We start from the raw sequence: 24224 nt of genomic DNA, 5'->3' as shown, positions 1-24224 counted from the left end.
ATGTAATTAGTTAAGATGAGGTTCATGGGGTTCAGAACACACTATCCCAAAATACGGCAACTTTGCATACTGAATATTTTAGGCTGAAGGAGTTTGAGATGACAGCAGAAGCAGGTCACTCTGACATGCACCCCAGCTCCTCCCCTGAAACAGATGATTATATGAAAGGTGCCTTCCTTATACCTGGAGGAAAGCAGCATGCTTATCTCTGTAGACAAAGGGATGCTGAGAGAATGTGAACAAACAGGCCTTGCTAAGTTTTCCCCAGTGTACTACACTTACCTCTTACTCTTTAACTTATCATATTCCTCCACAACTGTCCATTCTTCAACAAGGCTAGCATAAAAATATTCAGATCTAATCTTGCTATGGGTCATCATTTCCTTATGAAGGTCTCCCGAGTCATGTGAAAGTTGTCTTCAGACCTACCTAGAGACTCTAAGAGGGTCAAGGAAAACTTTTTCCTCCCCTACAAGCTTATATGAGATTAGGGTAGGCCAATAACTAGTGTCCTTATACAAGGAGAGCACACAGAGACACACACAGACGAGAAGACCATGTGAAGATGGAGGCAGAAATTGGAGTTATGTTGCCAAAAGCCAAGGAATGCTTGCGGACAGCAGAAGCTGGAAGAACCATCTGTGGAAACTACTGATAACCTTGATTTTAGACTTCTAGCCTCCAGAACTGTGACAGAATACATTTCTGTTGTTTTAAGCCACCCAGTACGTGGTATTTTGTTACAGCAGTTCTAGGGAATTTACAAAATGGGGCACTAGCTTTTTACCACAGCAGTTCTCAAAATAAAGTCCATGGACTCCTGGACATTGCTAACACCTTTTATGGGTGTCTACAAGGTTAAAACTACTTTCATAATAATATTAAGATATTTTTTCCCTCCCTTTTTTTCCAGCGTTGACATTTGCATTACTTGTGCAAAAGAAATTAATGGTGGGTAAAACTGCTGGCATCTCAGCATGTATGAGACAGTGGCACCAAACTGTACCAGCAGTCATTGTATTCTTCCCCACCACACACTCACAATAAAGAAAATGCCAGTTACACATAGGAACGTCCTCAATGAAGCAGAAAAATTATTAGTTTTCTTATCTTTATTAAATTTATTGGGGTGACAATGGTTAATAAAATTATACAGGTTTCAGTGTACATTTTTATAATACATCATTAACATATTGCATTGTGCGTTCACCCCTCAGAGTCAGTTCTCCTTCCATCACCAAACATTTGACCCCTTTTACCCTCTACTAGCTTTATTGAATCTTGATCCTAGAGGACACATCTTCTTAGTATTCTGTGGGACAAGATGGGAAGTAAGCACAAAGCACTTCTGCATACTGATGGCTATCTCTAGGAAAAGCACTTGTGTAATCTTTGGAATTGTGAGCTGGAAGAGCCACTTTTTCCCCATAGACCATTCATTTTTACTTGAAAGAATGAAAACTATGTTTATTCAGACTGGGCATTTGGCATTTTCTTAGAAATGAATGAAGTGATACTGTTACTTCAAGGAAAAGAGTTCATGGTATTTGTTGCCTATCTTAACCGTTAAGCTTTCAAGCAAAAATGAAGATTTTGAAAAATTTACCTGACACCATGAGCTTGGTATCTTCCCAATGCTTACATCTTTCCTGATGAGATCTGTGGTGATATTAACAGATAAGATTTTTTTGATAATGGAATGTGTCAACATTTGGAAGATCTGAATAATTATTTTCCAAATGTCTAATATATGATATTACAAATGTGTAACTCCACAGTGGGACTGATCAACCTACAAATAAGAATCCATTCAAAGTTCAAGATACAATGGGGGTAACAGTATGAAACTTTATTGCTATCGGTTTCAGATTCTATGTTGTAACTATCCTTTAATAAATTACCACTTCTTGAGTTTTGATGTAGTATCAGAGAATAATATCCTTATAATTATCTGAGAGGACTATTAAAATACCCCTCTCCTTTTTAACTATACAGATACCTACATAATGCTAGATTTTCTTCATAACAAAACATAATCAGCCAAACAAAACAACCAAAACAACATATTGTAACAGAATGAATGCAGAAGTAGATAGGCAAATTTACCTGTATTCTATTAATCCAGATGTAAAAATTTACAAATGTGTAAAACAATGAAATTCTTTTCACTAATTTTATTTTTATTATGGAAAATAATTTTTTTTAAATATAAGCAAGTTAGCAGGACAAGGGGCACCCAACCTAGTCTGGGGGAGGCAAGAAAAGACTTCCTAAAGGAGATGATCCTGAGCTGAGCCTTAAACCATGAGAAAACAACTTGGTAAATTTCTTCAATAAACCTCCCTGACCTAGATTAGACTGTGGTAAGAGAAATTTTATCTCCATATTCAAATCTGACTTCCACATAGCTTATAAACTGGTTATGACTAAAGGCATAAGCATTAAAAATAGTCACGATTTTGCTTACTACTTCTATCACATATGCACTGAACTTGATTTGCAAGATTTGCAGCTTAGTTCTCTTCATGACTAATCCATTGGAAACCGGGCACACCCACCTTTCCTTTTGACACGAACAAACTGTTGATTATTTCAATGTGGTTCTCTACCTGTGTCAAATGAACCCAGTTTTTCAATATTTAGTTCAAACTTTTCAAATTCCTTCCTGGTATGTGATTAGGCCTTATTCCTGTCTGTGTGTTATCATTTATTTGATTTTTGCTTAAAATCTAGGACAGGCTGCACTCTGGTGTCAGGGAACAATTTGTCCTCTGTTGGGGCTAAGAAGTTTAAAGAATGAAAGGATGACTGGCAAAGTGCTGTTGGTGGATTTCAACTGTTTTCACTGTGTTTTTTGAAAACATAGTAAGCCAAAGAGATAAATAAAGTTCCTATGTAGTTCTGCTCCTCCTTAGAAGGAATTTGGTTTTTTTCCTCCGTGAATGAAAAAAAACACAAAAAAGCTCCCTCAGCTCTCTTTGAAATAAGCATCTGCCTGATAGTGGGACTGATCAAGCTACTTTGTTGTTGCTTTGTGCACGGTGTCTACTGTATATTTGAGGACATCCTATATGTTCCTATACATGAGCTACTAAAAAGTGACAATAAAAACAAAAACAAAACAAAAAGATCTTGTAATCTGTCTACAGAGAATATTAGGTTAATTTTTAAGGATCAGATTCACTTACCATGATATGTTTCTTTGTCATTAGAGAAATACAGCTAAAAGATGAAGAAGTGTTTTAATAACATTCTTGTAGTTAGACTCTCCTTTAAGAAAAATAAAAATAAAAATAAAAAAAGTCCAGTCTGGGGATGCCAAAGAGTCCATCTCATTCCCACTGAATGTGGTGCGGGATGAGGGTAAGGACCATTTTCTTCCCTTTCTCAGGATGGCCCATCATTCAGTGACAGAGTTGAAGTTTGGGCACTGAGAGGGTTGAATCGAGTACCCCCAAAATTTATGTCCACCTGGAACCTGAGAGTGTAATTTTATTTGGAAATAAGGTCTTTGTAGATGTACACAAGTTATAACGATGTTATACTGAATTAGGGTAGGGCCTAAATCCAATATGCCTGATACCCTTTTAAGAAGAGGGGAATTTGGGTATAGGAGGTCTGACAATTAAGTTCACAAACTTGCCACCGTACCCTTACATTGGCAACACTGTACAAACAGTTTGGTAAGGTTTCATAACCTTGGTGTATCAGCCTCTCACAGCTGTGTCCATGTCGACATGTGGTGGTGTCTTGCTGAGTGGCATTCATTATTGTTATTGTGTGTTTTTATGTGCCGTCGCGAGAATGTCTGGGCTTGAATTAGAGCAACAAACAAACATTAAATTTCTTGTTAAACTTGGCAAGAGTGGAAGTGAAATCAGGGACATGTTAGTCCAAGTTTATAGGGATAATGCCATGAAGGAAATGGCAGTGTACAAACAGATTAAACGTTTTTCTGAGAGGGGAGAGAACGTGTCACTGATGAAGAGCGGTCAGGGCGGCCAGTAACGAGCAGAACTGACGAAAACATTGCAAAAATTTGTCGAATTGTGTGTCAAAATCATTGGCTGACTGTGAGAAGCATAGCCGGCCAAGTAAACATCGATATAGAAAACAGTAAAATCTTAACTGAAAATCTTGGCATGAGAAAGGTGTGTGCAAAAGTGGTCCTGAAGGAGCTCACTGATGAACAAAAGCAAAGGAGAACTGAAGTTTGCCTTGATCTTTTGGGGAGGCAAGATGATGTTTTGGGCCATGTTATCACTGGTGAGGAAACATGGGTGTACCAATATGACCCTGAAACAAAGCGTCAAAGTGCACAATGAAAGTCAGCCAATTCTCCATGACCAAAAAATTTCCATCATTCCAAATCAAGACTCAAAATGATGTTGCTAACCTTTTCTGACATCAGAGGGATTATTCATTATGAATTTTTACCAACTGGGCAAACAGTTAACCAAGTCTACTATTTGGAAGTGCTGGAAAGGCTGTGTGAAAAAGTTAGACAAAAACGACCTGAACTTTTCACCAATTCATGGCTCTTGCATCACGACAATGCACCAACTCCCACGGCACTGTCTGTGAGGGAGTTTCTAGCCAGTAAACAAATAACTGTATTGGAACACCCTCCCTACTCACCTGATCTGGCCCCCAATGACTTCTTTCTTTACCCGAAGATAAAGGAAATATTGAAAGGGAGACATTTTGATGACATTCAGGACATCAAGCGTAATACGAAGACAGCTCTGATGGCCATTCTAGAAAAAGAGTTCCAAAATTGCTTTGAAGGGTGGACTAGGTGCTGGCGTAGGTACATAGCTTCCCAAGGGGAGTACTTCGAAGGTGACTGTAGTGATATTCAGCAATGAGGTATGTAGCACTTTTTCTAGGATGAGTTTGTAAACTTAATCGTCAAACCTCATAGTCACAGATGGAAGAGGGACAGGCGAAGAGAGAGGCAGAGATTGAAATTATGCTATCACATGTCAAGGAATGCCAAGGAAGCCACCAGAAGCTAGGAGAGGCACGGAACAGATTCTCCTTCTGAGTCCCCAGAAGGAACCAATCTTGGGTACTCTTCATGTCAGACTTCTGGCCTCCACAACTGTGAATCAATTCCTGTTGTTTTAAGCACACAATTTGTGGTACTTTTCTAGGACACTGACCCAGGCATCAAGCTCTTCCTATACCCTGTCAGCAGCAGGTGGGCATCTCTCCCTGCGTCTGGACTCAGTCAGGCAGAGGTCTGACTCTTAATCCCATTCTTCTTCTTCAGCTTCCCTGACACGGACTCTGTACTGAAGTGACCAGACTCTGTTTCCCCAACAGCCTTTGAGCTTAGATCATCCTTATGGAAAGGGGCTTCATCAAGGGGCTTAATCAACGTTTAAATAGTCTGAATACACCTCCTAGAAAAGTAACAGGAATTTATATGGCAGTTAATGTTCTGAAATTTGATTGGCCAGAGAACTGTTACTGGTTGAGTGGAAAGAGCAAAGGAAGGAAGGCCTCTTATGCACACTGAGACAATGAACGTCGTAGGGGCAGTGGCATCTGTACCTTCTCTGTATTCCATAAGTCCTGTGATTCTTCAATGCACTGAGAAGGGGGAACTAATGACTGATATAAACCAAATAGGAAGAAAAAGGAAGTAGAAGTAGTATTTCTAAAGTAGAGTTTAAGACAAAGAGGACGTCCCAGAGTCTCAGTGGGATCGTTTGTTCTTGATAAATGCCACTATCCATACTTGGCAGTGCAGTCTTTGTCCTCTAGAGACCTGGGGTTAAATCCAGTCTCTGACTAACTGTCACTGTCACTAACTACCTGTACAGACATTATCCTCATGGAGCCTCAGTTTTCTCATCTGTGAAATGGAGATAATACATACCTTCTTCATAAGATGGTTGTAAAGATCATATTAGCTAACTTACATAAAATGCTTAGGATTCAATAAACGTTAGCTCTTACTCTCACTCCTTACTTGCCAAAAACCCTCCAAAACCATCATTCTTTCCTTAACTGCCCCTACCCTTACCCCCATTGCTTTTCTTCTCTGCATTTGATCATGCTTCCCATGTCATACAGCCAAGATATTTTTATTATAATGAGGTTAGGAATCTCAGCTTTTCAATTCCCTTTTCTTCATGCGTACCCAATCTTACTCTTCCCACCCACCCTCTGAAAAAGTTCTTTCCCTCTTTCTGTATGAAGCTACCTATATTTGGATTGTGTCTTCTTGGAGCTCCATATTTCAGCCCCAATATTTCCCATGGTTTCACTTTTTCTTTCTCCACCAGCTATTCTCCCTCAATATATGAAAAGTTCCTTCCTCCTATTAAAAAACAAAACAATGAAGTGAAACTCTGAGCCTGTCTTGATCACGGTAACCACAGTCCCATCTATCTGTCTCTTCCCTTTCTTATCTAAGCTTTTATTTTTTTTTGCATTTAAATTTTATTTACATTTAATGGATCAAAAAAGTATACAGTACAAATTCTCTCTCCTACCCCTAATTTGCAAGCAATGGTTCCCTTCCTTGGGCAGTTTCTTGTGCTCTTTTTAGAGGTAAGTATATGCATATACACTCAAATATGTATTTTTTTCTTTTGTATAAAAATGTTAGCATATTATAGACATTCTTCTCATTCTTGCTTTTTCTAGCTTGAAAATATATCTTGGAGGTCTTTTCATATCAGTACCTAAACAATTTCCTCATTGTTGGGTCTTCTGAAAAGCAGATGCTAAGATGGAATTAGACAGGAAAGAGACTTACTGGAGGAAATGCCTGTGAGGGAGAAAAAGAAGGGAAAAAAAGGAGGTAGCTGGTGGAGCTGTCAGATTATGGTACTGATCTGACTGACCCCTGTGAAGGGGAGAAGGAAGAAAGAAGGTTGGATAGGCAGTGACTCAGCCTGCAACATGGTTCTATGAAAGACAGATGGGTTTTTAAGCCTGAGGAGTCCTTAAAGCAAAGTCATTCCCATCAGAGTACTCCCACCCACATCTGGCAGGAATGGACCTGCCTTAGGATCCTGCTATGCTCAGTCATAGGCTGGGAGAAGCCATGGGGAGTGTGGGAGATTCAGACCTTAGCAGCTGGGGCCTCCCTGCAGGGAGGAGAGCTGAAAGGCATATTTTATAGCCTTCACTTTATTTTTAGGGATGCATAATGATCCATTGATGGATGTGCCATAATTTTTATTTATCCAGTCCCCTTTCAATGAACATTTCTGTTGTTTCCAGTCCTTTCCTATCATAAACAATCCTCAGTGAGTAACCTTTAATTATATCATCTTGCACATATAGGGAATACCACAGATTGGGCTCCTGGGGAAGCAGATCCTGAGATGGAGATCAACATGTAATCAGTGTATTAGAGAGTGTTAATAAACTGAACAACACCTTTGGAAGGGAAAGGAAGAAAGCAGGATGGGGGAGATTGAGAAGTTGGTCTGCAATGTATTCTCAGACCTCAGTCAACCCCGCAGGGAGTTCTGAAGATGGGATGACCCATCAGATTTGTCCTGAAGTGCAGTGAGCAGTCTGGGCCTTTATATCTCTGCATTGATCAGCCATTGGATAGAGGTTGCTCTAGGAAAACGGCATGATCTAGGTGAGGTGGTGGCTCTTCAGACAAGGCAATTACTGAAAAGGACTGATAGCTGACGGCTATCTGTAGCAGCACTCCCAGCAGCTTGGGAGGGTGGGAGGGCGGGGATGGGGGATACAGCCCTTAATCCTGAAGGGGGATCTGGAAGGCACATCACAACATCTACCACAGGAGTATAATCATAGGATACTACTATGTAATTTTGATGGATGTCGCTAAGATCAAAATCTAATGTATGAGGTCTGACAATTAAGTTCGCGAACTCATTCTAAAAAAAATGCTACACACCTCATTGCTGAATATCACTATGGTCACCTTCTAAGTACTCCCCTTGGGAAGCTATGCACTGACACCAGTGCCTAGTCCACCCTTCAAAGCAATTTTGGAACTCTTTTTCTGGAATGGCCATCAGAGCTGTTGTCGTATTACCCTTGATGTCCTGAATGTCACCAAAATGTCTTCCTTTCAATATTTCCTTTATCTTCGGGTAAAGAAAGAAATCATTGGGGGCCACAGCAGGTGAGTAGGGAGGGTGTTCCAATACAGTTGTTTGTTTACTGGCTAAAAACCCCCTCACAGACAGTGCCGTATAAGCTGGTCATTGGTGTGATGCAAGAGCCATGAATTGTTGGCGAAAAGGTCAGGTCGTTTTCGTCTAACTTTGTCATGCAGCATTTTCAGCACTTCCAAATAGTAGACTTGGTTAGCTGTTTGTCCAGTTGGTACAAATTCATAATGAATAATCCCTCTTATGTCAAAAAAGGTTAGCAACATCATTGCAACAAGTTTGCAAACTTAATTGTCAGACCTTGTATAATTTGGTATATATTTTGCGAATACTTCCACAGGCAATGTAGGAGAGTGTCTGTTTCCCCATTTCCTTGATAATACAGGATGTGGTCACATTTTTTATTTTTTTAGTTAAGATTTTCATAGCCTATATTTGTTTTTTTACTAACACATTTGTTCATTTCCATTTACTCCCAAGTACATATTTATTAAGACCTGGCTCTGCAATTTACTAGCTGTCTCAGTTTGTTCATATGTAAAACAGGAGTAATAATACATCAGATCTTCTAGGGATATTTTGAGGATATAGTGAATGTAAAACCTATTTAAAAATAGCAACCAACCAAAAAATATTCTCCACACCCCACCATCATACACTGATGATTTCCAAATCTATACATTTAGGTAAGACTTCTTATTGACACGTAAAAATGTTCATTTGCTTGTTATTTCTATCTTGATGCCCCACAGGTACTTCAAATTCAACATGTTCAAGCCAAACTCATCATCTCTCTCTTAAAAATTGCTTCTATTCCTTTATTTTTCTATCTTACGTTAAAGTAAAAAAACCTCGAAGTCATTTTGGATTATTTTCTCTCCCTTAACCCTACATTTAATTAATCACCAGGTCCTGTTGAATTTGATTCATAAATAATTCTGGTATCTGCCCTTTTTTATAATCAGCACTGCCACTCTACAGTTCAGATCTTTGTATTTTACAAGTATTAATTAATGCAACAGTTTTTTTTACTGTACTTACCTGCCTCCAATCTATCCCAAACACTATTGTCTGAAGGATTTTTTTTTAAATACACAAAACTGATTGCATTACTCCTTAGCTCAAAAGTCTTTAAAGACTTCCTACTGCCTACGGTATGATGAAATCTAAAACTTCTGCTTGACACATATAGCTCTTCATAATCTGAGCTCTGCATATCTGCCCAGTCTCTTCTTAGCCATCCTTTCCCCTGCCTTAATCTAATATTCAAGTTAGTTGCATTTCTCAGAATATATCATGTTCTCCCATGGTATATGTATGTGCTGGTTCTGCCTGAAATAATTCCCTGCTCCCCACTTCTCCACTTGTCCTCCAAATAAGGTTCTTTAAATTTTGGCTCAAACCCACCTCCTTTGTGAAGCCTAACCTCAGTCCTCTCGTAGTCCTATTCTTCCATTGCTCATTGAACTTATAGTTTATTTTTGTTCATATGTTTATTTCCTCAATAGGTTTGAGTTCCCTGATGGAAAAAGACCAATTTTCATCTTGTATTTCCAGCACTTAGCATAGTTCCTGGAAATAAGAGAAACGCATATATTTCGTAATTGACTTCAAGATCTGAGGCGGTTTCCCAGGAAACTTACTGTCGTAGTAAATAAATGATCCTCCCACCTCTTCCCTCTAGTTGCCCAGGTTTTCTCAAACCTTGCAGACAAGTCACTTACTACTCACTTTCCTTAAAACTTCAGGTAGAACTGACCATTTCCTCCTTTGTGTTCCCACTGAATGTAGTATATAAATCCTATCGTAGCACCAATCATGTTTAAGATTGTATCCCAAGCATCTGACACTTTATGTCTGCAATAATGAATCAATGTTCACCTTGAGTAAGGGGACTTTTTAAAACATTCTAGGAGAACATCACCATTATGTATACACCGGAAAAACTTTTACAGTCCAACCCAAATGATTGTTTTTTAAAACACTGCATCCTTCTAGCCCTTTAATTGTCCTTAGACAGACAGGCAAAGCTTGGCTAAGGGGAATCGCATATACTAGGGGGAGACCATGACTAGAGGGCCAAGAAAAGGATGATTGGCTGTTAGGGACCAGAAGTTGTATGTCCTCAGACCGATGCTAGAACTAGGAAACCGCTGAATGTTCAGCTTTTGAAATACGGTTTTTGCATCGTCAAGTAAAAAGATTAACCTATCAGAAGGAACCGAGTACACTCAATTACCAATCAAGAACGGGAAAGAAGCCAAAGCCTGGGGATACCCACGCACCAAAGAGGACGTCATTCTCTAGACTCTGCCAATGAACGGTTGGACGAGGGGCGGGGCAAGATGAGGACCAATTGCCACAAAAAACAATTTGCAGTACAACTGTCCGACAACAGTCCTCACCTCGCAAACCACTGGAGCCGACTGTTGAGCAAGGCGCTTGTTAAATACGTTTCACTTTTCTCCCCCGGGGACAGTTATAGTGAAGTACTTTCCTCACACCAGAACAAGGGCCTTTTTTCCACCAGCTCCCTCAAACTCGCAGAAACCACACTGCAACTTTGCACTTTCTACCTTCACAGGAACTGGCAGTGCAGCGCTACCTGAGGGGGGGGAGGTGCTCAGTGCGCAGGCGTGCATGCTTTGTGGGGACGAGGCTATAGCGACCCAAGGCAATCTGGGAGTTGTATTTCTTTCGCAGATGTAACTCAACTGCTCCTCGTGCCTTCGGAACTATAGGTCCCAGGAGCCTCCGCGACCTCGGGGCGGGAGGGTTGGTTCGTTAATGAGCTCGAGGAAGCCGCGGTGCGGCCCACCAGGTTCCAAAACAAGGAAATGAAGGGGGGAGGCGGGACTGGGGGTGTCTGCGGGAGCCGCCGCCGCCGCCGCCGCGGAGGAGGAGGAGGTGGTGGAGGAGGTGGCTATTGCGGCCGCCGAGGAGTCCCTTGCTGAAGGCGGACCACGGGGCGGCGGGCGGCGCGCGCGCGCGCGCCCGAGAGGCGGCTGTTGGAGAAGTGGAGCGGCGGTCGCGGGGGGAGGAGGAGGAGGGACTGAGCGGCAGCGGCCCCCGCGTCCCGGTGCCTCTATGGGGGAAGCAGACAATGGATTATGATTTCAAGGCGAAGCTGGCGGCGGAACGGGAGCGGGTGGAGGATTTGTTTGAGTACGAAGGGTGCAAAGTGGGACGCGGCACCTACGGGCACGTCTACAAGGCGAGGCGGAAAGATGGGTAAGAGCAGGGGCGGGGGAGTAGGCTCGCTTCGGTCCTCGCCCTGCCCGCCACCGCGCGGGATGGGTGGGTCGGAGCCCGGCCGGGCCGTGCCCGAGGGGTGACGCGAAGGTGGCTGCGGGGCCGCGTCCCGGGTCGGACTCTGAGGGACGCGGGTTCTGCCCGTCCCCTGCGTGGCCCCGTCGCGCCCCTCGAACTCCCGCGGCGCAGCTTAGTCGGGGGGCGACGGTCCCCTCGCGGAGGGCGCTCTCCGAGTGCCTGGAGCAGGCGGCCGGACTCGAGTTGGGACCCGGCTTGGAGGTGGAGTTTGTGGGGTCTGGTTTCTGGGGAGACGCGGAGGGGGAGAGCTCCGCCGAGCAGTTGCCGCTCCGGCCCTGGGCTAGTGACGGTCGTTGTGGAACTTCCAATGGGCTGAGCGCCTCCCGGGGGCGGCGGTTTGAAACCTCGCGGAGGAGTCCGTCGGGCGGCGGAGCCCCGGGGTCTCAGCCAGTCTCACGGGTCTGACCCACTGGGCACCTCCGAGCCTTTGGGGCCAACCAGCCCGTTGGCCCTTCAGCACAGTCCCTCCGGTTCCTGTCGTGTACTCGCCTACTTTGCGACCCCTCTTCGCCCGCCCATGATTTCGCTTTCTCACATTGTGAATTCCTCACCTACCTTCGAATGTAGCACCTCCTGAGGGTCTCACCGCGTTTTGCCCATAGAACTTCAGAGTTTGTCTAGTTGGTAACTAATTTCCCCCAATCTTATGCCCTCCACGCCATCCTCTGCTATATGATTGCGTGTTGGGGTTTATCAAGCACCTACCTTAGATGATCCAAAACGGAATGCGGAGTGCTAACAGAGCTGGGCCCGAACCTTTGTTTTCCTGGGAGTTGAGGGAAAACCATAGAAACCCCTTAGGAAGCCCTTACTGATAGTTCTCCGAGGAGAAGGTGAGCTGGGTCGTGTAGTAAGAACATCTCCGTCGTCCCGGAGGGCAGACGGGCTCGCACTGCAGGACAGGTGGAACCAGCTCCCTGCCTGCGAAGGGTAGGTTTAAACCAGTCTTCACCTCATTGCACATCCTGGCAGGAATTCCCTCTCCCCCAGAGTGAGGGCGCCTGGGCACATCTGCCTGTCCCGCTTAGACTTTAAAGACGGTCAGACTATATGGGGAGGAGTTTTTAGCATCTTAGCGGAACATTTCTGAAGAAACAGTATCAGCTACAGTGATATTAGTAAGTTTGAAGTGATGCTTATCGTTCTGCGCACCCTGTTGTAATTGATACTGTTGATTTATGAATTCTAGGACGAAAGTAAGTAGGGGTGTGTGCTAATTTCATACAGGGAACGTAAAAGCACAACTTTATCAATTGTTTTATCATAAAACGTGAAAATTACAAGGCACTATGTAAGTGTAAAGGATTGTTATTATTGCAAATAATTTTTTCTTTCGTTCTAACTGAAGGGGCCCCATAGTATTCAGTTTGTAACCTTGTCTCATAATTCTTTTAGCTAATTGCCAGGTGTCCTCGAATGAACATCTTGGAATGTGAGGTCTTATAACTTGTATTTTGTTTTTGGAATGTGCACTCTACTTGTTACACTGGTGTTGCTGTGGGAGTCTTAATCAGATAAATTTGGGGAAAGCACATCTAGTTTTCCTAAGTGGACATTAACATTACAAAACAAATCAGATGTGCTGTTTTTCATACTCCTCATGCTAACTTGGTGATATACTTGATCTGGAATTTTTAAAGTGTATTTTGATTTTTTAAAATTAAAATAGCTTCCTTTTAGCAGGCAACTTTTGAGAAAAGTTGAAAATTCTGCTTCTGAAATGTATTTGAATCGCATGGGCTACAACAAAAACAGATAATTTAAGCCCTACTTCTATTTGTTCTTTTAAAAATATTTTCCCTTCTATTAAAGTTCTTGATTTGAATACACTTCCTTCACGAGTGAAATTTGTTTGACTAGAATTAATAAAGCTCCTTTAGTAAAGATCAGTTTGTGTATCTTCAAAATATTATACTTTAAAAAAACTTTTAGGATCTGAAAGCATTAGTTTAAATCACTATATTACATGTAAGAAAAATCATCCTCAAGGTTTTTTTCTTGGACCAAAGGTCTAGTTGAGATTTGAGGCTTTACAGTAAACACATCTCTTGTGGGTTGGTAGCAGGATTAGTTTGATGTTCATTGATACCAGTGCTTTGAAAAGAACAAAAAGTGTTTAGTGGTGATTCTAAACTGTAACATGGATTTGCATAGTAAAGGGTTTTACACTCTGATCATGGAAAATTACAGTTTAGCTCTTTCCAGAATTTATTTTGGTTAACTCAGAAAAATGTATAACACTATTTTAAGAAGCAAGAAAAATCACATGGTACCTTAAAGGGAAATTATTCTAGTGTTTATAATGTAGTATATCTATAAAAATTGTTCAGGTCTTTAGAAGAAACACTGAAAGAAGTAATGTAACCTATCACATCATTAGAAAAGCCTCTGCTTATAGTTTAATATTACAGTTTACAAAACCTTAGAATGTTATTTTCTTTGAAGTATGTAATTTAGGCTGTATTAGTTATGCTACATAAATTTAGAACAGACTGGAAAATGCAAGATTTACATCTGGGTTTTTCACGTTTGATGTTATTTATTCCATCTTTTTGTTTTGAAGGAAGAGGATCTTTTGACCCAATTATCCTTTCTTTTTAAAAAAAATCAGGTTTAAAAGTTGTTCTTGAAGAGAAATAAATTCAGAATATTTCTAGACTTTCGTATGAGATAAATTTGTAATACAATTTTTCTTTCAACATTAGTAAGAAGACACACAACAGTTTATGGTTACAAAGCTCAAGACCGTATTTCTCAAGTTTGAGAACACTTTGTTTTGGTTGATAAAGGAATATTGTTAAAAAGTTCTTTGTCAATAAGAGGTTCAGACAAACATGATTCCATAGGATAGTGTTATGTCTGAAAACTTGTACCAAACAATACTACTATTCAACTTTGCAGACACTCATTTAGTCTTTTGAACCACTCCAGTAAAAGAATGCTCCTTTTTGGAGATGTTTTTGAAAGATACTTAGTAATTGAAAGTGAAATGGCCGACAGACAGCTTATTGAGTTTCAGTTTTGCCATAGGGTTTCAGATGAGTATAGTTGGTGACTGTATGTCTTAATGTATGTCAGGAAATCTTTTACAAATAAATATAATAGGTAAATAATAGGTACAGTAGTGTTTGCCTGTTTTTGATGGATTTTTCATATTTGCTTGGTAGTTAAGTAGATGATAGTATTTGCATTTTTTGGAGACTTACAGATTAAAGATGTGTAAGTATGATCATAGCATTTTAGAACTTTCAGGAGTCATATCATCTAGTCTAGTTTCCTCCTTTTACAAATGAGAAAACCAGAGCTTTTAGAGGTTAGTTGTCATGCCCATAGTCTCACAGCAAAGACAAACCTGTAATCCAGATCTCTTGACTCTTGAGTTACTGCATTTCTAGTATGTTTTCCTTCCTAATACCATGGGAGGAAAAACAGAACAGCCCTTTTTGCCTTCAGTTTTGACAATCTTGTTGGATAAATTTTTTCCATGCAAAGGGTACATCTATACCAAAAAATACGGAAAAGGGAAAATAACACGAGGGACATTTTAAAAAAGTAGGCGTTCGGCCTATAGATTCTACCAAGCGTAGCTGCATCTCATTTGTTTTCATCCTCACTGTCATTACTTTTGGGCATGATGTCTGATTTGCACAGTAGCTGATTGGTCTCTGCCATTAGTCTTTCCTCACTGTGGGCCAAGATCCTAGTTGCTGTCAGTGTCGTTTTCCTACAGAATAAAATCAATCATGTCGTGTCTCTTACTGGAAAACTACATTCTCTATGGCTCATGCAGTCACATCTGATCTTAATTCCTCAGTTTGGCATGTCAACTGGCATTCGGATCCTAAAGTCGAGTCTTTACAGTCTTTACTCCTGTCACCAACTCCCTCTGTTCCCCAGAGTGTTCAAACCGTATGCTTCTGTAGCACTGAACAGCTCATATTTTCTAGGACTTGCTAAGTCCTTCCCATGTCTCATTTTGTTTATTTCTACATCCAAATTAGAGTGGTGTTGCTCTGCTATTTCACCCTCTTCCTCACCTCCACAAACCTGGCAAACTCCTGCTTATACGTCAGTAGCTTCTCTTCTAGGAGCCTCCCCTTACCCAGTGTACTCAGTAGCTGTGCTTCTGACAGCTGTGCTTCTGCCCCTCCATGTTCTTATGTGTGTGATACTAGTGATGTAATCTGCCCCATAAACTATTCGCTGGAAATGGTTGATCATCATCATTGTATAACCAGTGTCTTGTATAGGGTTGGGCATATAATGCACACTCAAAGTTTTTATTAAAATTTTTTAAATGCCCTAAATGGATTGTATTTAATATTACGTGGTTAAATACATGGTTCACTGATACTTTCAGTAATTGTTTTGAAAGCCTGAAATACAGTGATGTTGCGTGAGATAAGTGGTTAAATGTAAATATCTAGATCTAGTGTCATTTTTTTCTTAAGAAATTATATGGTGCTTTTCAAGACAGTCAATACATTTCTTTTAGCATGTTGATAAGGAATATAGGTGATTGTTTTGAATGAAGCATTTTTTTTCCCTCTTAGGCCAGCTCTTTTAACGTTTCTAGACTGTAATTGTCTTCTGTGCTTTTACTACCTTTTATAGAGACGCTTAGAAAATCTCAACATTCAAACATTTTAGGATGTTTTTTGATATGGATATATGTTAAAAAGTATCTGTATCACATAGTAAAATCAAGTAGACATTGGTTTATGTTTAATTGGTTCTTCATTTATGTAATACAAGCCTTCAAAACTTAATTTTTGAGGCCCAAGGGAAATAAATGTTCAATGAAACGTGATTGTCTAGAACACTGGTTGACAAACTTTTTCTGTAAAGAGGCAAATTCTACGTATTTTAGGCTTTGTGGGCCATACCATCGATGTGGCAATTGAATCTGCTGTTGTAGTGACACAAATATCAACAGTACAATATCTAAACAAACACACATTAGAATGGCTGTGTTCCAATAGAACTTTATTTACAAAAACAGGTGGTGTACTGCATTTGGCCTGCAGGTTGTAGTTTACGAACCCTTAGACTAGAGCAGTGATGCCCAGTAGAACTGTATGCAATGATGAAAATGCATCTGGCCAATAGGGTGTCACTAGCCAGGTGGGGCTCAAGAAACATGAGCAGTGTGACTGAGAAACTGGCTGGTAGCTGTGATACTGGACTGTGAACGTGAAGAGTTTTTGGAATGAGGGGCTGAGCCACATAGTTCTGAAAATCATAAAGTGACCTTTTAATAAAAATGTGTAAATGATGGTGTGGACAAATAAAACAGGAAAGATGCTGTGTCTTCCAAGTTATCGGAGAAATTTTGAGGGTGAAATAGTTTGATAAAGCAAACCAGTATTTGAACTGAAAAACTCAATCTGCGAATGGAATCAGGAATATTTTGATTACATTTTTAAAAAAGTATTGTGTAAAAAAAACAACCAAAAAAGTATTAAGTAATAATTGCATGTGCATAAAAGGTATACAATGTCAGCCTTCCCTTTGCCAGCCACCCTTGTTCTTTTCTAGAAGCAGCCATTCTTGGTTTTGCTCTTTAGAGAGATTTTCTTGGGGACTGTGTGTTTAATGATAAGTGTAGTACACTTTCTTCTCTATATCTTTAAACCTTAAATATAACTTGAAGATGGTTACATATCTTATGTGCAGAGATGCCTAGTTCCTCTTAATAGTTTCATTGTATTCCATTTGTATTGACAACATAATTTAACTATCCCTCCTGATGGACAGTTAGGCTGTCTCCAGTCTTTTGCTAGTACTAATACTGCAATGAATATCCTAGTAGGTACAGTATTTTGTGCATATTAGTATAACTAAATTAAATTCCTAGAAGCTGCTTGCCTTTGGAAGTAATGGCTTGAAATGATTTGCTAATATGGTATACGAAATATAAATCTCTAAAGACTGTAGACAGGGAATTGAGAATAAGGAAATGTTAAATCCTTAAAAATAATTGTTAATACATAAAAATGAGTTCTAAATAATTAGTTTGCTATATAGGAAGTGCAAGGTACTGTTTTAGTGTGGAAAAGGCATGCTTGAGTTTTAGACAGGAAAATAGTGGACCTATGGAAAGGTTTTTTTTTAATACAATGGACGTCAAATATTGAATTTAAGAATTTTTACTTTTGTGTGCTATATTTTTGAACTGGATAGGCTGGATAAAAAAAATTAATGTGTTACATTGTGTATTGGTTGCAAAATGCTCAAGTAGTACAGTGAAGGTTAGACACCAGTATAGAAGATTTTAAGGCAACATTAAAACTTGAAATTTTCTTGGTGGTGAACGATTAGAGTATTTGGCTAATGTGTTTTTAAAGATCAGCTTGTCCCTTATCTTGTCATGTTGTGCCTGTGTAATGTTAGTGCTGCTTTTGGATTCCAAAACAAAGGAAGTATAATATTTTTCAGATAGCATTTAAATATTTTGAAGTACTAGCATGTCTTTAAAGACTATGTCTTTAAAAACAGGTAGTTTTTCAGGTCTAGAACCATAAAGAGGTAGCTGACTAAGCTATTTAAAGATTTTTGTCCATTTATAAATAGCTGATAGTCCAACACTTCCTGTAATAGCTGTTTTGAGCATGCATTGTGCAGGATAAGAGAGTCTCAAGAGAGACGACAGGATGTAATTCAGGATAGAAGTGTGCAGCAGTAGTTTTTATTGAGGGTTTGAGTTCTTATCCAGAAGTCAGTAATGGATAAAAGAGAAGTAAAAACCTGTAAAGTCCTCAAATAATTGGTGTCCTTAAAATATCTTTAATTTTTAATCTATTAAGTCTTTCTAAAGGAAAAGCACACACTCCTTATAGCGGTTTTAAACCTCTTGTGTTTTTGCTATATAAAATGATTATTTCAATGAGATTTTGTAGTTGATCTGTTACCAAGCTGAATGTGATTAGGAAATGGATTTAATTACCAGGTAGGCCAGATAACTTAGTTTTGGTCTGTGACCACAGACCAAAACCCTGCACGCAAACTGTTTTGCAGCTATTTATAGATACTTACATTTGGACAGAAAGGTAAGTCATGGCTCCTGGACAAATAAGGCAGAATTTTTGCCTTATAGGTGGGTTACTTGCCTCTTTCGGTAGAAAAATTATCGATTTTGTTATGGTTAAAAAAGCTCACCTGTAAAAGTACCAAGCAGTTTGAGGCACAAAATATGTTGCTTTATACAAAAGGTAATTTCCTCTTCCCCTTTCTCTTTTGCAATGTAATTATTATAAATGCATTTTAAGACTGATTTAAACACTGAGTGAATCCTATTGTTTTGGATTTAGGTGAAAGTTAAAAAAAATTTTTTGCCTTCCTTTCTTCTGAAAAGTTATATGTAATTTGAGTTTGTGTAACTTAGCCAGAGTTCTGTTAACTAATTTCCTAGCGATATTTTGATCTTTATAATATTTGCATCAAAGTGGAAATATTTTTATTTTTAGGCTATTAAATTTCATAAATAACAGTTGCAGATGACTAAAAAACTCCAACAGTACCATTGTATAGAAAATGAAAAGTAAAAGCCTTCCTTTTTCCTGTCCACTCCCAACCTCCCTTCACTTTTCAGAGAAAACCAGCATTAACTGTTTCTAAGTTTTGCTGGTGCTTACCATTATAACTTTAAATAATATATATATAATTCTGTTTCTTGATTTATCAACTTCAGGCAGTTTCGGTTGACTTTCCGTTGGAAAAACTGAGCAATTTTTGTGACATCTCATTACTTCCTATTTTCTCTTTTCCCATGTCAACCTTTAAATTTATTAACTGTTACTTTTAAATTTTTTATGATGACACTTTCATGACTTTAATAAACTTAAATTTCTGTTTTTTTGATTTATCAACTTATATTGTCTGTGGTCTTCCTGATGTGAATGTTAAGGAAAGTAACACATTTCTCCTACTCTTTCTCTATCTCCCGATTTTTAAAGTATAATTTTTATAATATCCTGGTTTATACATTGCTTTTTGTCTATGGGTTGACTATGAAAACTGAACATTGGAAACCAACAGCCTTAAAATATTGTGATTATTAAGTTTATTTATTGCTGAAGGAATTAGTGTAATGAGACCCATGGAGAAGGAAGTGTAATCTTGTATATTAAATAAGTACTGCTTGAAATAATCTTCTAGGTATTAAAGCCTAATGGATCTTCTTACTTTATTTTGCCCTTCAAGTCTTTTGGGTCATACTCAGCTAATGATTTTTCTTTATATCCCATGTGTGGTTTTGTTGGATTCCTTTTTGTTTGTCTGTTTAGTTGAGGGCATCCTTTTGAATAGCTTTTTCTTATAGGATGGGTAGTTTTTCTGAGTTCTTGCATGTCTGATAATATTGTCTGCGTACTTGATTGATAGTTTGGCTGGATATAGAATTCTATATTAAGAATTTTTTTCCCCTCAGAACCCAAAACTATTGCTTCATGTCTTCTGGTATTTTTGTTGTTGTTGTTGCTCATGGAAAGTTTTTTTTTGTTGGAAACTTGTTTCCCTCTCCGGAATCTCTGAGTACTTTTCACTTTATTCATGCGTTCTAAATTTCACTAGTCCAGAAAATGTAAGTTTTTTTTATTTTTTTATTTATTTATCTGGCTTTGTTTTCTGTGTCTTTTATAAATCATTTATTTTTTTGTATAGATAACCTGTGCACGTAATTTGAACTCTAAAAGTCAAAAAGTGGTATTTAGTACCTTTAGTTGTTCTCCTTCTACCTCGTACTCCACTCCTTCAAGTCTCTTTTCCAAGCCTGCCAGTTTCTTACGGAGTTGGCTCTTTCTTTTGTCTTTAGGGCAGTTTTAATTTTTTGTTATTTATTTGATTATTTCCTCTTCTCCTCTTGCCGCTCTTGTTCTCTTCTTCAGGTATGCTTATTAAGTAAGAAATGTTGACCTTTTAGGCTCTATCTTTCATGTCTCTTAAATTTCATTCTCAAAATTTTCAACTGTTCCCCCCCCCACATTCTGGCAGATTTCCTGTATTTAATCTTTTTTTTTTTTTTTTTTTTAAAGATTATTTTGGGGAAGGGGAACAGGACTTCATTGGGGAACAGTGTGTACTTCCAGGCCTTTTTTTTTTCCCCAAGTCAAGTTGTTGTCCTTTCAATCTTAGTTGTGAAGGGTGCCATTCAGCTTCAAGTTGTTGTCCTTTCAGTCTTAGTTGTGGAGGGCGCAGCTCAGCTCCAGGTCCAGTTGCCATTTTCTAGTTGCAGGGGGCACAGCCCACCATCCCTTGCGGGAGTCGAACTGGCAACCTTGTGGTTGAGAGGACGCATTCCAACCAACTGAGCCATCCCGGAGCTCAGCGGCAGCTCAGCTCAAGGTGCCAGTGTTCAATTTCAGTTGCAGGGGGCGCTGCCCACCATCCCTTGCGGGAGGCGAGGAATCGAACTGGCAACCTTGTGGTTGGTTGAGAGGATGCGCTCCAACCAACTGAGCCATCCGGTAGCTCAGTGGCAGCTCTGTTCAAGGTGCCGTGTTCAATCTTAGTTGCAGGGGGTGGAGCCCACCATCCCTTGCGGAACTCGAGGGATTGAACTGGCAGCCTTGTGGTTGAGAGCCCACTGGCTCATGTGGGAATCGAACCGGCAGTCTTCAGAGTTAGGAGCATGGAGCTCTAACCGCCTGAGCCACCGGGCTGGCCCCCTTTATTCAATCTTATAGATTACTAATTTGGTCTTTCGTGGGAGCCACTGTTTTTTTATTTAGCATGACTTGAACTCAGGAGTCTGACTGCCTGAGTTCAACAAGGCATTGGTTTAATAAATTCCCTATTAATATTTAGGTTGTTTCTAGTGTTTCACCATTATAAACAGTTCTTCAGTATTTTTTTTTTTGTATGTACCATGTGCTGTTTTTAACCTTTCATTCTTAATATTTTTCTTATAATCTGAGTGCTAGATCAAGATAATGGGAACATTTTTCTGTTTTCACTTATAGAGAAATTATATTTGTTTTACGTATCAGTGTGTAGAGCATTATAATCAATATAATAATAACTTATTGAATTCTACTTTGTGTCTGGCACTGTAATATCTTCAAATCTGTTTATAATAAACAGTTGACCCTTGAACAACATGGATTTGAACTGCATGGGTCCACTTATATACAGATATTTTTCAATAAATACTGTAAATGTATTTTTCTCTTATGATTTTCTTAATAACGTTTTATTTTCTCTAGCTTACTTTATTGTGAGAATACAGCATATCATACATATAACAAAATACATGTTAATCAATTGTTTGTGTTTTGGGGTAAGTTATATGGGGATTTCTGACTGCACGGTGCTTAATGTCCTTAAACCCCACATTGTTTAAGGGTCAACTGAAGTTGAAAGGATTAAAACAAAATCTCTAGTTCACATTTTCTTCAGATAAGTAAAAACGGTTCATTTATGTCTAATTATATATTTTAAAACTTTTTTTTTTACTCAAATTGCTATCAAGAAGGGTACAACAGAGATCAGTCATGATAGGCAGATACAATGGTATAAAGGGTCCCGGGACAGTAGCTGAAAGGGACCACTAGAGAGGTCAATTAGCAAAGGCTATCACTTTAAGTCATATGATAGTAATTTTTCAGTAATATCCATCTATACACATATCATCCATCAATCTATTCTCTATCCAAATTTCCATCCATCCAGCTATCCTCCATCTGCCTATCTTATATCCATTTGTCCATTATCTATTTTTATCTCCTCTATTTCTCTGGCTGTCTATTCATTTATCCATCCTTTACTACTTATCATTTGAATACTTGCCATGAGTCAAGTATTGTGTGTAGGTAATGAGGATACTAGGATAAATGAGATTTAGTCTCTGACTGCGAAGCATTTGCAACAAATTGCTAATACTAGTGATTTGTCTACAGGAAAGAAATTTGGGTTGAGAGGACTTAAAAAAACAACTGTATACTCGTGTATTATTTGAAAAATATCTATTTTTACTACATTATTATCTTTTAAAAAATTATGAAACATTTAAAAATGGAATATTTTTTAAATGTCTTTAAAAAATAAAACAGCTTTTTATTTACTGTTATTTGTTTACTGGCTAAAAACTCCCTCACAGACAGTGCCGTGGGAGCTGGTGCATTGTGATGCAAGAGCCATGAGTTGTTGGTGAAAAGTTCAGGTCGTTTTTGTCTAACTTTTTCACACAGCCTTTCCAGCACTTCCAAATAGTAAACTTGGTTAACTGTTTGTCCAGTTGGTGCAAATTCATAATGAATAATCCCTCTGATATCAAAAAAGGTTAGCAACATCGTTGCAACAAGCTTGCGAACTTAATTGTCAGACCTTGTATGTTGTAAAATGATCACAGTAGGTTTAGCATACATCATCTCACATCCATATAATAAAAAGAAACGAAAAAATTCTTGTGCTGAGACCTCTTAGGATCTACTCTCTTAACTTTCCTGTATATCTTATAGCAGTCTTAATTATGGTCATCACATTGTACATTACTTCCCTAGTACTTATTTATCTTGTAACTGGAAGTTTTTTACCTTTTGACCAACTTTCTCCAATTCCCCCACTCCTTCACTTTTTTCCTATGGACTATTTATGTATAATAATGTAAATGTAATGTAAATATTGTAAAATTGACGTAACATAATGTTCACTATTTTAAAGGGTATAATTCAGTGAGTTTTTTTACATTCATAACATTGTGCAACCACCACCACTACTTAGTTCCAGGACATTTTCTTCTCCCCAAAAGGAAACTCCATAGCCGTTAAGCAGTCACTCCCCAATTTTCCTTCCCGCCCAGATCCTGGCAACCACTATCTTATTTTCTGGTATGGATTTGCCTGATAATGGATATTTAATGTAAATGGAATTATATCCGATGTGGCCTTTTGTGGCTGGCTTCTTTCACTTAGCATAATGTTTTCAAGTTTCACCCATATTGTAGTGTGTATCTACAATATGGTTTTACCACATTTTGTTTATCCATTCATCTATTGATGGAAATTTGTGTTGTTTCCACTTTATTGGCTATTGTAAATAATGCTACTATGAACATTTGTGGATAAGTTTTTGTTTGAGGATATGTTTTCAGTTTTCTTGGAGTAGAATTGCTGAGTCGTATGGTAATTTTGCGTGTAACTTTTTGAGACACTGCCAAATATTTTCCAGTTTTACACTCCCACCTACAGTGTATGAGAGTATAAGTTTCTCCCCATCCTCACTAGCACTTGGTATTGTCTGTTTTATTTATTTATTTTTATTTTTTATTATAGCCATTCTAGTGGGTGTCAAGTGGTTATCTCATTGTGGTGGCTCCCCCTCCAGTTTTATCGAGAGGTAATTAATATAAAACATTGCATTAGTTTAAGGTGTACAACACAGTGATTTGATATGTGTATATATTGTGAAATGATTACCTCAATATGTTTAGTTAACATTCGTCACCTCACAGTTAAATTATTTTCTTTGTGATGAGAACTTTTAAGATTTACTCTCTTAGCAACTTTTAAATATACAGTACAATCTTATTAACTATAGTCACCATGCTATACATTACATGTCCAGACCTTATTTATCTTATAACTGGAAATTTATACCTTTTGACCACTTTCAGTCATTTCCCCCTTTACCTCCCCCCGCCGTCTCTGGCATCCACCAATCTGTGCTGTTTCTGTGAGTTCTGTTTTTTTAAGATTATACATAGAAGTGAGAGCATACAGAGAGTCTGTATCTTTCTTTGACTTATTTCATTTAGTATAATGCACTCACGGTCCATCCATG

General features: G+C 38.9%; 1 protein-coding gene across 4 annotated transcripts in view; it reads left to right on the top strand.

Annotated features, from left to right (window-relative positions):
• The first annotated feature begins 10959 nt into the window (after nucleotides 1–10959).
• The window catches only part of CDK19 (cyclin dependent kinase 19), a 130561-nt gene continuing 117296 nt past the window's right edge, over nucleotides 10960–24224 (top strand). Inside the window, exon 1 of one of the 4 annotated variants that reach the window (XM_019735007.2) lies at nucleotides 10960–11348. Coding sequence is in view for 2 of the 4 variants with exons in the window: in XM_074333445.1 (XP_074189546.1) it covers nucleotides 11221–11348 (128 nt within the window). In the remaining 2 variants the exon portion in view is untranslated. The remainder of the gene's footprint in view (nucleotides 11349–24224) is intronic. The other 3 variants (XM_074333445.1, XM_019735006.2, XM_074333446.1) reach the window with 3 other exon arrangements.

The sequence above is a fragment of the Rhinolophus sinicus genome, linkage group LG05, assembly GCF_036562045.2.
Source record: "Rhinolophus sinicus isolate RSC01 linkage group LG05, ASM3656204v1, whole genome shotgun sequence".
NCBI classification, from domain to species: Eukaryota; Metazoa; Chordata; class Mammalia; order Chiroptera; family Rhinolophidae; genus Rhinolophus; species Rhinolophus sinicus.
The sequence above is the reverse complement of the archived record's forward strand: the minus strand, read 5'-3'. Positions and strand labels throughout refer to the sequence as shown.